Genomic DNA, 14,380 nt, shown 5'->3' with positions numbered 1-14,380 from the left:
GCCTCCTGTGAATAACTCCTCCTTTCTTATGGTCCTCAAGAACAAAAATAGTTATTCTGTCATTTCATGCTCAGCAAATGAATTTTCTTCCTAATTCAGAAATGTTTGTTATAAAAGCTGATAATTAAATCTCATCCAAAAACATAAAAATAACAACTGATTTCAAATCACGTAAAAGTGCACAAGAAAGTTATACGAGTTATTTTAGATGTATCTGCTTCTTTTCTCAAATTTATTTTGACCATTTGATACTATCAACAGTAAATATTATAGTACTCCTCTTTCAATTCCCAGGAAATTGTAAGATTTAGCCCTTCATATTGTTTCATTTACTACACTATTTTGTAATTCTTTTATTCCTTTTTCCTGTGACTATATTTGATTTAATATTTATCACTTAAATATCAATTGCATTTCATTATTGACTTTTATATTTAGTAAGCCTTACTGTCCTAATTTTACCTAGAATTCAATTGATTTGCTAATAATGACATGCCAAAGTAAGACAGAATCATTATTATACAATCAACAGAAATATCCCACATTATCCCAACATGGGGGCATACAGCCCTATCTGTTCACATATCTTTATCCATTGATTCCTTCTTTTAGAGAATATTGAATACTTATTCTGTCCTCATGAACATTACATTCTAACCAGAGAGATACCATATAACTAATTATTCCAATCTTTATTCAGTTATAATTATGAGAAATACTGTTATAAAGAGGCACAAGATATTGTGAGCATTTATGGTCCAGGCCCTGTGAGTCGGGGAAGGGTGAGGAAGTTGAAAAGGAAGGCAGAAGAGACTGAAGTGTGAGGGCTTCATGATGTACAGGAGGCAATGAGTTAGGTGTTCTCAGCTACAGAAGAGAAGCCAAATTATATTAATGTGTATGAGTGAATTCGTATTTCTCTCAAATGAGACATACCAAATCAATTTGGAAATGTAGCTGGCAAGTGAAAGAACACCCAACCCAGACTGACAGAAGGTAAAAATGGAATTTATCAGCCTGTATGAGGAATGTGAGCCTGGAGTAGCACCTGCCATACTGGACCCAGGGGCCCAAACAATGTCAGCAGATCTCAGTGTCATCACCATTTCCCATCTCTGCCATCTGTTGTGTCAGCTTCATTCTTCACAGGCTTCCCACACCACAGTTTAGGTTTACATCTCTAGGTTCAAGCCTAGGAGAGAAGAGAGATGCCTCCTTTCTAGCAGTTTCAGAGAAAGCCTCAGTGCATCTTATTGATCCTGTTCAGGTCCTGTGCTCATCCCTGAACCAGTCATAGTGGCCAGAGAAATAGAGTGCTCTGATTGACTGACCCAGGGTCACAGGTCCACACCTGGAGTTATGGGTGATTTCTTCCCCCAAATCAGGATGCTTTACTTTATAAAGGAGGAAAGAATTCTAGACAGCATTAACAACAGATGTCCAGTGTTGATTTTGCAAATGCTCTTTGCTTTGATTTTCAACCTTGTTCTGCTCAATGAAATTGAGCTTTCGGAAAAGATTTATAAACTAGAGATAAATAAATATGTGCAAGGAAAATAACTTTGAGGTCACTGAATTCCAGGAAACTGAGATCACTGAAATTCTGTGTCCCAGAGTGCGATATTTATTTCACAACTGTAGATATGGACACATTCTTAGATACTGCTGTTACTTGTACCTCCCTGATTCTGAAGCCAAGAAAGTCTGCAGAATCCTTTTCCTCTGACTACAGCTGATGAGGCTACATAGCTTCAAAACTGTTCCTCTAACGTGGAAAATTACATACAATTCTAATAGTATCCTGGGTTATTAAATGCTTTCAACTGAATTTCTTGGACCTTCTGTTGTCACAGAAACATCATAATACATAGGCCAGGTTTGGAAGAAAGACTGGCCACAAGGACTGGCCACTTGAGAGCCTCCTCCTATATTCCTAAAACTACGTTACAGTATTGCATGTGAAGGGATAGGGCTATCCGTGACAACTATGGACTGATTGATTGCAAGGTTGATTCACTTGATCTTGTTACCAGGCCAGAAGGCTGACAGCTTTTAGTTCACAAGCCAACTCTGCTCAGTTAGTAGCAGCTGACTGAAGCACTATGCTGAAGAATTTTGAGACTATATCCAAGCTCTAGGGAAAAGTGCTACAGTTGATTAGTTATGCCTGCCATGATTACAGCAATAGGAAGGAGTGGCATGTGTGCCACCTGTTTGTAATTCCTAAACTGGGAAGGCTTCCCTTTTCTTCTCTTTTCTATATACATTTCTTCCATAGCTGTGAGCTAAGAATGATTCTTGACCTGTCATGTATTCACTGCCAGGGCCAGTGCTAGGGTGAGGAGGCACTCAACCTCAGGGTCAAGCAGGTACCAGATCAGTACTTCAGTGGCCCTAAAAGTGGGTACCTCTCTAAATTTTATGTCTTGGATTTCTTACTTTTTTCACCCTGACCATGGTCTCTGCATGCTCTGCTAGTGGCTCTAAATGCAATGTTTTTGTAAAGGAAAAAATGCATAGAAACTAAATGTTCAGGAAGAAACACACACACACACACACACACACAGTAACTGCTGCAATGCCATGAAAACTTCCCTAATGAAGACAGCCTCACTTGCTGTTGTCCTATGTCATGGCTATTTATCTGAAAGCCAACTCCAGAGTAGAAACATACTTCAGAAAAACACCACTGAAAGTCAGAGGTCCGCTCGATGAAACAGGGAGTCTAGTTAGTGTTAATTGGCCTTTGCCTTTTGAAAACCAAGACACCAGCCCTGTGTCCCTTAGGGTTGTCTCACTAAAGTAACTCAGCTGTTGTGACATTGAGGTAATTGTCCTTTATACGAAATCTCCTAATGGTTAAAAAGAAAAACGTGAGGTTTGAAGACCAGTTGCTCAGTGTGCCCCTTCTAAATGAATGGCAGACTGATACTCTTGGGGTAGAATTGCAGACCTAGTTTAGTCACAGCCTTGGTAAGGATCTGCACACCAGCTTCCTCATTTCCCCATTCTGGGTTCCTGTGGTCTCTCACTAGTCTGGTCGCCCTGTTCTCCAGGCTTATACTGTGGTCTCTTTCAGAATATTTCTTCCAACGTGCTGGAGGAGTCTGTGGTCTCTGATGACACCCTGTCACCTGACGAGGATGGGGTGTGCGCAGGCCAGTACTTCACCGAGAGTGGCCTGGTGGGCCTCCTGGAGCAGGCTGCAGAGCTCTTCAGCACGGTCAGTACCCAGAGGGCATCCCGGGACCTGGCCTCCCACACTCCAGCTGGACTTGGGGTGCTGGGAACACCTGGTCTTAATGGCCCAGTCAGCCCCACTTCCTGAGGACACATGCCAGGGTGTGCAGGGCAGGGGATGGGCCTGGGGAGGACTTTGATGTATGCAAATTGCATGAGCTCCCCAAGGGAGCTGAGACAGCCTTTCATCACAGTGCTGGTCTGGCCTTCACTGCATGCTCATTGGCTGGGCAGCAGTTTCACAGTATTATTTCCATTTAATAGGGGTGGAACTAAGCCACAGAGAGGTGAAATGGCTTGCCCAGGGTTACACAATAAATGATGAGGCATGTTTTCACTCCCTCATTTTTCCTCTCAGAGAAAAAAAAATAGGGAGGAACCACTGAGAGGAGAGAGAAGAAATACAGGCAGTGTCTTCCCTCGTAGCCACTGTGCAGTCTGAAGGATCATCACAGACCAGAACCAGCTTCCAGAAATGTGGGCACAGAAACCACGGAGACTCGTCTGGTTAACTTAATCTGGATCTAAATACTCCTAGTATATATACTAAAAAAATAAAGAGAGAGGTGAAGTCATTGAGATTCAGGGCAGAGAGTAAACACTCTGTCTCTTTTCTTTTCTTTTTTCTTTTTGTGTTTTTGATACAGAGTCTCGCTGTGTCACCCAGGCTGTAGTGCAGTGGTGCAATCACAGCTGACTGCAGCCTTTGCCTCCAGGGTTCAAGCAACTCTCCTGCTTCAGCCTCCTGAGTAGCTGGGATTACAGGCGTGCACCACCACACCCAGCTAATTTTTTGTATTTTTAGTGGAGACAGGATTTCACCCTGATGGCCAGGCTGGTCTCAAACTCCTGGCCTCAAGTGATCTGCCCACCTTGGCCTCCCAAAGTGCTGGAACTACAGGTGTGAGCCACCACGCCCCACCAGTTTTCATTTTAATAATCTCCCTCCTCCCTTAAATTTTAAGCCAAGAAAATATTCAATACTATATTTAGCCGACTCAATTTTGTTTTCATCTATACTATACTCATCCTTATTTTCCAGTTTTTATTTCCAAGTTTCCTCTCTACGATTTTATGTATTTTAATTATTGTTTTAACTATCTTCTCTCTATTCCTGCTTTCCTTTTCAGGATTCAGAAAATGTCTAAAATACTCTATTTTTCCTCAAACTCAAGAAAATGAATTAGAATCCTACTAACTCTCTGGAGGCATACATTTAGCATCTGGCTAGAGGAGGACCTCTGATGCAATTTAAATATACTAAAACTGCCTTTCTGAATTGCTGTTAGTCCTTGCTACCAAACTTCTCTCCTACTTTTTTTTGTTTTGTTTTGTTTTTGTTTTCATTTTCATTTTTGAGGCAGAGTCTTGCCTTGTCACCCAGGCTGGAGTGCAGTGGTGCAGTCTTGGCTCACTACAGCTCTGACCTCCTGGGCTCAAGCCATCCTCCCACCTCAGCCTCCCAAGTAACTGGGACTACAGGAGCATACTACCACACCTGGCTGATTTTTAAATTTTTTGTAGACAGGGGGTCTCCCTGTGTTGTCTAGGATGATCTAAACTTCTGGGTTCAAGAGATCCTCCTGCCTCAGCCTCCCAAAGTGCTGGGATCACAGGCATGAGCCACTGTACTCAGCCAGTACTTTTTTTTTTTTTTTTTTTTCCCCAAAAGCTCTTCTCCCTACTTATGACCATACAGGACTACTTAGCGAGGTGTCTAGTTCAGTTTGAAGGCTACCACTGTCCCAAAAATGCTCAGATACCCCCCTCTTGCCCTGTAAAATACTGTAATACAACAATAAATTCACTCTCCAGCACACTGTTTGGGCAATGACCTCTGGTTGCTCTTCTTACGTTTCCAGTGGATTAAATTCTCTCTGATGCTCTTCTCCTCTTTCCAAGGGAGGTTTATATGAGACGGTTAACGAGGTCTACAAGCTGGTCATCCCCATCCTAGAAGCGCATCGAGAATTCCGGAAGCTGACACTCACTCACAGCAAGCTGCAGAGGGCCTTCGACAGCATTGTAAACAAGGTAGCTGGGGGAGGCTGGCTGGCAGGTCCTGTTACCTGGTGGCAGACGGCCCTGTCCTACAGATGCTTAGCCATCCTTCCTCTCCAGGAAGTGATTTACCTTTAGCACATTGCTTTTGCTCTCACCTGTCAAACAGAAAAGGGCTGGGATTCCTCTAACAGAGGACCAAAATTCCAAATGTGAAAACATACAGCTTAAATTACTTTATAACCAGGAAATGTGAGAAATTTTTAAGTTTACTTAAAAGAAGGCCCAGAAATCTTTCATGGGATTTCTTTTGTTGTTATTTCTGAAGTTTATTTCATAAGCATTAATTTTTTTAGGGAGTAATTTCTGTTTATATCAGCCACAGGAGTAAAATGCTTTGTTAACACAGTGAAAGACCCCTGCGCTTTACAACTCAGTGGCTCCTCAGAATGACATAACTAAAGAGAGCTTTTTATATTTTGTTCCTCAGGATCATAAGAGAATGTTTGGAACCTACTTCCGAGTTGGTTTCTTTGGATCCAAATTTGGGGATTTGGATGAACAAGAATTTGTTTACAAAGAGCCTGCAATTACCAAGCTTCCTGAGATCTCACATAGACTAGAGGTAAGAAAAGTGATTCTGTGTGCTTGACCTGGTACACTTTACAAAAACAAGTTAGAGTGGGTCATTACCAAAAATAAACAAAGAGTTATGGATTCGTCATTGATCTCTACATAAAGTTTTCCCCTTTGCATTTATAAAAGGCAAAGTAGAAAGGTATTAGGTGAGATCATGAGGTGATGTAAGATTTTGATAGTTTTTCCCTAAGACTCTGTGTATGCTTTTCACAGTTTGTTATTTTATATGGTGAATATTTATTTTCAAGTCTGTGCAAAATTCAATCGAGGTCATGTGCTTTCTTATCACCCTTTCCAAATGTTAGTAGTTTATACTAGTAGATAGAGAGTAATAGAGTTTTTCAACATGAAGTTTATCATCTTGACTTTGAAGTAATCTAGCCAAATGACTGAATCACCCCTAGATAATGGTGAAGCCATCCTTTAGGTATCACTGGATGGCACCTGGGGTCATTGTGATACAGAGCTACTCGGTAGTAGCCATAACCTGGGCAGTGGCCGGCCCAGCTCTAACCTGCCAATGACATTTGGTCCATAATATAACGGGAAAGTGTAGCATGTCGTTAGAAGCAAAGCTGAAAGCATGGAGAAAAAGAGAAACAGCCTAGAGAAAGGTCAGGACAAAGGAAACACAGGTTGTAAGGGCCAAACACGAAGAACTCAGTCAAAGGTGCCTCCCCAAAAAAACCTTCTCAAGCACATTTGGGGATTTGGATGAACAGGAATTTGTTTACAAAGAGCTTGCAATTACCAAGCAGGACTGGGGTTCTTTGAACTGCTCACAATTAACCAAAGATTCACTCCTTAGGGTTTCATTGCTTTGAATTTGTGCCCTCCTGTGAGTGTAAAACTTAAAACATTTGTGTTGCCTAATGACTTCTTACACTCTCCATCCATGCCAAAAAAGACAAGAAGGTTTATCCTTACTTGACTCAAAGAAGCCATTGCCCAGAGTGGCGGGGTGAGTTCCTCCAAAACTGTTCAGCACATGAGAAAAAGAGCGAGCAATTGACCCCAGACCACTTGGTTCCCTATATTGTTTCCCCTACTTAGAATTAGAGGTATATATTTTATCTTCTTGTGCACTGTGATTTGCCACAATATGGGAAGCCTGGTGACCTCTAAGTTCCCAGGGTACAGAAGGCGAGAAGTAAAGAGTGTGATACCCCAGGAGATACCTCAGCAAATAAAGTGATATTAGCTGAATTAGAGGCCAAGCATACATCTTATAGGGAAGCATATACCAGTTGACAGTGCTATTTTTATTTTTGTCTTAGGAAATGCTGAACTTTGCTCATTAGCTCAGAGGGACTCTCAATAATCAGTGAGCATCATTCTACCTTGCACTTGTTCCAAACTTACTTCACTTCCAAGAAGACAAAGAGTTGCATTATGTTAAAATAACCTTTATAAACTATTGGTTCTTCTTACCTAGGCATTTTATGGTCAATGTTTTGGTGCAGAATTTGTGGAAGTGATTAAAGACTCCACTCCTGTGGACAAAACCAAGTTGGATCCTAACAAGGTATTAAACAATTTACAAAAAATAACCTTCACGCTCTAAATCCCTTCATTCTCTACCCAAGAATACATAATGATCTCATCCATCTGGACTCTCCAAGTCACTTAAATGCAGCAAACCTTTTTGTCTAGAGTTCAACTACTAATTGGTCAGATCCTAAAGAAAACATAGTCAAAGGCAAGAATCATAATAGGAGCTACCATTTATTAAGCACCAACTGTGTATCTGGAACTGCATTAGGCCCTCTACATGTATCATTTTATTTCATCCTGCAACAACCCTTGGAAGTAGGTTTTGTTGTCCCTATTTTAGAGATGAGAAAACTGAGACATAGAAGAGTCAAGCACCTTTCAAGGTCATGCAAGTGGCAGAGCCAGTACTCAGACTTGGGGTCTGTTGCTTCTAAGCCCCTACTCTTCAGCACGGCTCTTTACTGCCTTTTTATAAAGCCTTTAAACTGTCCATTTCAAACATGTGAAAAAGATGTGAATTTCCCAGTGACAACGTTTAGTGGCTTCCTTCTTGAGGCTGCAAGTATTCCTTCCAGCCAACTACAGGATCACTGTGCTGTTGGGGGAATGGTAAAAAGGGCTTGGGTTTGGGTTTCCTCACTTTCACAAGAGGGCATGTTCCATTTCACCCCAAACTGGGTGTACAGTTCTGATGCTAACACCTGGAGGTAGCATCAGTTCCCACAGGTTAAAGGCTCAGTCCTCCTCAAGATCGCCCTGACTTCAGATGCCAGCTTCAGGCGGGATCCCCAGGCCACCCACACTTCTGATCAGCCAGCTACGAATTTGGAAGTTTCTCTAACCTGTTAGCTTGAAAATAGGAGAAAACAAAACAAAATAATAATAATAATAATAATAATAATAATAATTTGGGAGTTTCTATGACACCTCTTAAATAATTCACTGCAATGACTCACAGAATTCCAAAAAGTACTCTGGTTACTATCAGAGTTTTATGATAAAGGGTGAACATCTTTTTTGTCCCTCTATTTATGGCTTCCTGGCTCATCGGTGTGTTCTCCAACCAGGAAGCTCCACCAAGTCTCAGTGTCCAGAGATTTTGTTGGGGTTTCATTATGTAGGCAAATTGAACACAATCTCCAGCCCCTCTCCTGTCTCCAGAGGTCATCCAGTTCCTACCCTCTAATCACAGAACTGGGCTTTTTGGTGACCACTTGGCATCCTGAAGCTGTCCAGGGGCCCAGCATGAGTCACCTCATTAGCATCACAAAGACACCCATCACTGAGGAAATTCCAAGTGTTTCTGAAGCTCAGTGCTAGGAAATGGAGACAAAGACCAGACATATTCTTTATTATACTGCAGGCTGATGCTGCCCGCTCAGTCCAACTCACAGGCAGACATATCCATGAATGAGCTTTCTAAGTTACTGGAAATAATGTAAGTGTGAGGTATCATTAAGGGCCCTGGGACAGAGGACCATTCACCATCTAGCAAACTATAAAATGAAAGGTCCAAACTCCCAGTTCCATCTTCCAGGATATGAGGAAGATAATGGAAGAGGGGAAGAATTGGCCAAATTAAAGAGTTTGTTTTTCTACATTTTTCAGAACACGTTCTCACTTAAGACACATTCCCTGGCCTAGGCTTGAAAGCAGTGACTGTGGTTAAGAGTTTAGTCTTCAGACATACATGTCTGGGAGATGGAGTTGGCCGTGTGCCCACAGTGATCTGTACATAGCACAAGCTGTGTAAGACGTGACCTCCCTGAGCCAAGGTGCCCTTTTCCCCTCTTTTAAAATTCCCAGGGTAGGTTGTGAGCATTTGGAATGAGAGTCTGAGCCCAGAATTACAACCGGATTTCATTGTACTAAATAGTGATTTACAGTCTGAAGTCAGTGACCCCACCCATCCCCTTCAGTGGGTGAGTGTCCCAGCATCTGGACTTATGGTCACTTTTTTTTTTTTTTCTAAGAGGTTGTCTTCTTTAATGAGTACTTATTCGCTCTGTGTTTGAGGGTGGAGGTGATGTGAGTGTGTGTTTAAATGAGGTCTAGGCAGTAAAATTCAGTTTTGGTGTTTAGTTTTATAAGTTTTGACAAACACATGTAACTACCTTCATAACCAAGATGTAGAACAGACCTACCGCTCCAAAATACTTCCCGTGCCCATTGCTAGTCCATGTTGCAGTAGTTTGTCTCTTTTGAATAGCAGTTTACAAACTCTCATGCCAAGGCTTCCACTGTGGACCAGTTTGCTCTGCTAGGAAGGTGTGGCCGGTGGCCCTGACTCTCCCCACAGGCACATTCCCCTCTCCCTCCTTGCAGCCCCTTCTCTCCTTGGGGGTGGAGAGGAGGAACTTCTGCTGGCCACATTCTCCCCTCCATCTGTAGCTTTTCTGCACCTGGCAGGGCGGTGTTGGCACGCCATGTTCCAGCATGCCCCTTCATTGCGTCAGGGATGGCTGTTTGCAGAATAGCTCATCTTCTCCCTCCCTGCCTTTCCCCCCTCAGGCCTACATACAGATCACTTTTGTGGAGCCCTACTTTGATGAGTATGAGATGAAAGACAGGGTCACATACTTTGAGAAGAATTTCAACCTCCGGAGGTTCATGTACACCACCCCGTTCACCCTGGAGGGGCGGCCTCGGGGAGAGCTGCATGAGCAGTACAGAAGGAACACAGTCTTGACCACCATGCACGCCTTCCCCTACATCAAGACCAGGATCAGCGTCATCCAGAAGGAGGAGGTAATGCGCCCACGGGAGTGGCCACCACTGGATGAGTGGGCCTGGGTGGCCTCCCAGGAGGACACACAAACCTCCTTCACAGTGATTGGGCTGAAAACAAGGAGAGATGCACTTGAAATATGATTATATGGTTGTCCTTTCACTCTCATGGTGCCAAAAAATCCCATTTAGGCAGCTACATATTTTATAGCACTATTGTATATTAAATATTTAATATTTTTAAGTTGTATCTTTAGTATAAGTATGTTTATATATTTAATTATAATATTTAATATATATTTCAATTATAAACTTGTACAACATATATATTTACATTTTAAATATTTTATATACAATTTTTCTGTATTTAAAAGCTTAGAGGTGATTCAAGCATAGTTGTGCTGTTAATTATTGGAGACAGGACCTGCATGTGGGCAGCCCCAGTGGGTTGGTGGTGTGCTGTGGGAAAGGGCCACGTGAGGCAGACAAGTTCACTGACTAGCTTCTAGTCCCACCTTCCTCCTGTGATTTTAAACAAGCTATGTATCTTCAGTTTCTTCACCTATACGTTAGCAGGAAAGACCTCTAAATGCAATACAAGACTATACTCATTTTATTAGTAAGAGGACTGGTCAAGAAGGTCTCTCAAACCACAGAATTGTTCAAAATTCTATACACCATAAACAACTTATTATTCTTTAAAACACATACATATACATTTATTTGTCATCCTTTTTATGCAGGGCCACAGACTTCTCCCTGACTATGGGTTTGCTGATCACAGTTCAGCCTTTTCTTTTATAAACCACACCCATAGTGCTTTGTCCATGATTTTCAGTTTTGCTTTGTGTAAGCAGAGTGAGAGCTTAAAGATCCTTGTTAAACAATTTGAGAGCAGAAGCCTTCTGGATTGTTATGATTTTTTTCTCCCCTAGACTTTGACAGTGGTCTTGTGCACACCTAATATGACAGGAATTTTTATAGCAACTCACTTTCATAATATCTTGTCCAAGCACTTGGCTTGGTTTCCATAGAAACAACTCTTTTTCTTTCCACACCCATAGTTCGCCAGTTTCTCCATTATCTAATTAGATTGGGTCATTAAAATAACAAGTATAACAGGCACAATCAAGTTGGTGCACAAACACAGATGAATTGTGGTGAATATACACCTTGTCAGGCAGAAGCGGAAATAGCTGAGCTAGCTGGAGGGTTGTCTACCAGGTAGTGTTCAGCCAGGTAACCACATCAGGGTGTGGGTTTCACAGAGGCCAAAGAAAGCCTGAAGCAGTGACTCAGTCAAGAGGAGGTGGGTTTAGAAGCCATCTGATGTACTTCCTATACTCCTTGCTTTGGACTTTTGAACACTGAGACATTCTAGGCATAACACAGATGTAAACTCATGGTGCCCAAAAGCATTTCAAAACCTTTTCTTTTCTTCATTCCTGCCTTCCTTTCCCTTCCTTCCTTTCTTTCCTTTCGTTCTTTCTCTCTCTCTCTCTGTCTGCCTCTCTCTCTCTCTGTCTCTCTCTTTCTCTCCTTTTCATTTTTGAGATAGGATCTCCCTTTGTTGCCCTAGAATGTGGTAGCATGAACGTGGCTCACTGTAGCCTCGACCTCCTAGAGACAGGGGTCTCAACTTTGTTCCCCAGGCTGGTCTCAAACTCCTGGCCTCAAACGATCCTCCTGCCTTAGCCTCCCAAGGTGCTAGGATTACAAGTGTGAGCCACTGCACCAGCCTGAAGTTCTCTTGGCCATCCATAGTTCCCCGACAACCTCAACAACAGTTCTCAGCCATTTGCTAGGGCTATAGAGCACAGTACCATAGACTGGGTGGCTTAAACAACTGAAACTTACTGTCTGCACAATTCTAGAGGCTAGAAGTTTGAAATCAAGATGCCAGCAGTGTTGGTGCCTTCTGAAGGCTGTGAGGAAAGGGTCTGTTCCAGGCCTGTCTCCCTGGCCTATGGACAGCCCTCTTCTCCCTGTGTCTCTTCATATCATGTTCCCTCTGTGTTTGTGTCCAGATTTCCTCTTCTCGTAAGGACACCAGTCATATTGGACTAGGGCTTACCCTGCTGGCCTCATTTTAACTTGATTGCCTCTATAAAGACCGTATCTCCAAATAAGGTCACATTCTGAGGTACTGAAGGTTAGGACTTCAACATATACATTTTGGGAGAACACAATTCAACCGATAACATTCAGAAAAGACTCTACCCCCAATCAGCAGAACTTAGCAAATTGATTGATTGACCCTTAAGAGAATTCCATTTACTGGAAATTCACCCTCAGGGTGAGTTGGAGAAGGCACAGGTGATATCAAAAGCTTGTGTTATGACGGGGGAGAAAATCTTGAGTGCTATGCTTCTAATATAGCTTTCTGCATTATAAGTTGAGTAACATGAGGCTGTGCGTGGTGGCTCATGCCTGTAATCTCAGCACTTTCGGAGGCCGAGGCAGGCAGATTGCCTAAGGTTGGGAGTTTGAGACCAGCCTGACCAACATGGAGAAACTCTGTCTCTACTAAAAATACAAAACTGTCTGGGTGTGGTGGTGCATGCCTGTAATCCCAGCTACTCAGGAGGCTGAGGCAGGAGAATCGCTTGAACCCGGGAGGCAGAGTTTGCAGTGAGCCGAGATCACACCAGCCTGGACAACAAGAGTGAAACTCTGTCTCAGAAATAAATAAATAAATAAATACGTTGAATAACTTGCTCAATAATAGGAAAGGCAACCTGACAGGGTAGAAAAAACATGGACTTTGAATGTAGACATACTTGTGATCGAATTATGACCTCCTCCCTTACTACCTGTGGCATTTGTGGAACTTAACCTTACAAATCCCCTTTTGACTGTAAAATGGAGAGTATAAAGAGGTTGTTGAAAGGAGTAAATGATAAATGTATCTAAAGTTCCTGGAACATAAGAAATCAAGAAATGTTAGGCCCATCTTTCTTTTTAACCTGTTAAGAGTATTTTAAATTACTCTGAAAGGCTTTCCCCAGCTGCCTCTTCAAATCTAGGTGGCCTCTCTGTCATAGCTCCAGGCTTGTCCATAGCTTATGGGACCAGACAGTGACTTCCCTATGTTTACGTCTCATGTTCAGTTTGTTTTGACACCGATTGAAGTTGCCATTGAAGACATGAAGAAGAAGACACTGCAGTTAGCGGTTGCCATTAACCAGGAGCCCCCTGATCCAAAGATGCTTCAGATGGTGCTGCAAGGCTCTGTGGGAGCTACTGTAAATCAGGTAGGCAAAATCAGAGGGTGGTAGTTCCTCTGGTTCTTATTATTTGGGTTGTCATTATACTTCTGCACCCTCCTTCCTTGGGGTTGATGAGGACTTTGATCCATAGACAAACACAGAGATGTTCCTACACTTAGCCTGAACACTTGTGAGGTTCAGAAGACTTTTAGGAGGCCTCTTCCCTTTCATGCAACAACCCCAGGTAAAAAAGAAATCCTAGAGATGAGTGCCCAGGTTTTAAGGAGTACCATTTTCTCAGAGGAGTCTCCACTTCGGGGCCAAACCTGACAATATGATGCCAATCTGGAGTCCTGTTGAAGAATGCTTAGTCATGACCAATACATGCAGAGTCATTGCAGGGCTTGAGACTCACCTACAAATGCCTATAGGAGAGAGGGAAAAGGATCTAGAACATCCAACTCTTGGGTCAGTCAGCAGATGAACCCAGCATGCCAAGGACCTTGACAACCAGGAATGACCTGGGACCTGACTTCTTTGGCCACTTCAAACAAGACTAGCTCTTCTTCTCAGACTTATTAGAACCTGACTCCCAAGTTCAGCATGGTGCTCAACCAGTCTCAGATGGAGGGAGCTAGCAGCCTAATACCTCTGTCCAGTGGGCCTCCTTAATTCAATTCTAGATCTGTTCTTGTCCACACTTCCACACTCAGATATTCAGTGAGCATCATCAGTCTTTTCTCATTCAGCATAATTGTATTTCCCCACAAAAATTCTGAGCGTACTTGACATCAAGGGAGCAGAAACAGAGAAATGCCTGTTACATTCCCAAGATCAGGAAAAAAAATGAGGAAACTTTTGCCTTTGTAAGTGCCAACTCTTTGATAAAATAGAAGACTTTCCAAGCCCACAAGCATGGTCTATCTGTATACTATGGATATCTCTGACTCAACCCAGCAGTTATGCAAAATGATGTTTGCCATGGGGGCAACTAGACAAGTGAACAAAAATGAATAGATCAAGGCAATCCTGATATTTAGAAAAGCAACTCAAAGCATGTACCATTTGAT

The 14,380-nt window shown here is 42.5% G+C and overlaps 1 protein-coding gene across 3 annotated transcripts in view; it reads left to right on the top strand.

Annotated features, from left to right (window-relative positions):
- Nucleotides 1-14,380, top strand: part of DOCK8 (dedicator of cytokinesis 8) — a 237,404-nt gene that overhangs the window by 208,607 nt on the left and 14,417 nt on the right. For all 3 annotated transcript variants that reach the window (XM_025360064.1, XM_025360066.1, XM_025360065.1), the window contains 6 exons: nucleotides 3,080-3,223; nucleotides 5,143-5,274; nucleotides 5,732-5,866; nucleotides 7,316-7,405; nucleotides 9,886-10,122; nucleotides 13,212-13,355. In XM_025360064.1, coding sequence (XP_025215849.1) covers nucleotides 3,080-3,223; nucleotides 5,143-5,274; nucleotides 5,732-5,866; nucleotides 7,316-7,405; nucleotides 9,886-10,122; nucleotides 13,212-13,355 — 882 coding nt within the window. The remainder of the gene's footprint in view (nucleotides 1-3,079; nucleotides 3,224-5,142; nucleotides 5,275-5,731; nucleotides 5,867-7,315; nucleotides 7,406-9,885; nucleotides 10,123-13,211; nucleotides 13,356-14,380) is intronic.

The sequence above is a fragment of the Theropithecus gelada genome, chromosome 15, assembly GCF_003255815.1.
Source record: "Theropithecus gelada isolate Dixy chromosome 15, Tgel_1.0, whole genome shotgun sequence".
NCBI lineage: Eukaryota > Metazoa > Chordata > Mammalia > Primates > Cercopithecidae > Theropithecus > Theropithecus gelada.
This window is presented reverse-complemented; position numbering and strand designations above follow the sequence as displayed.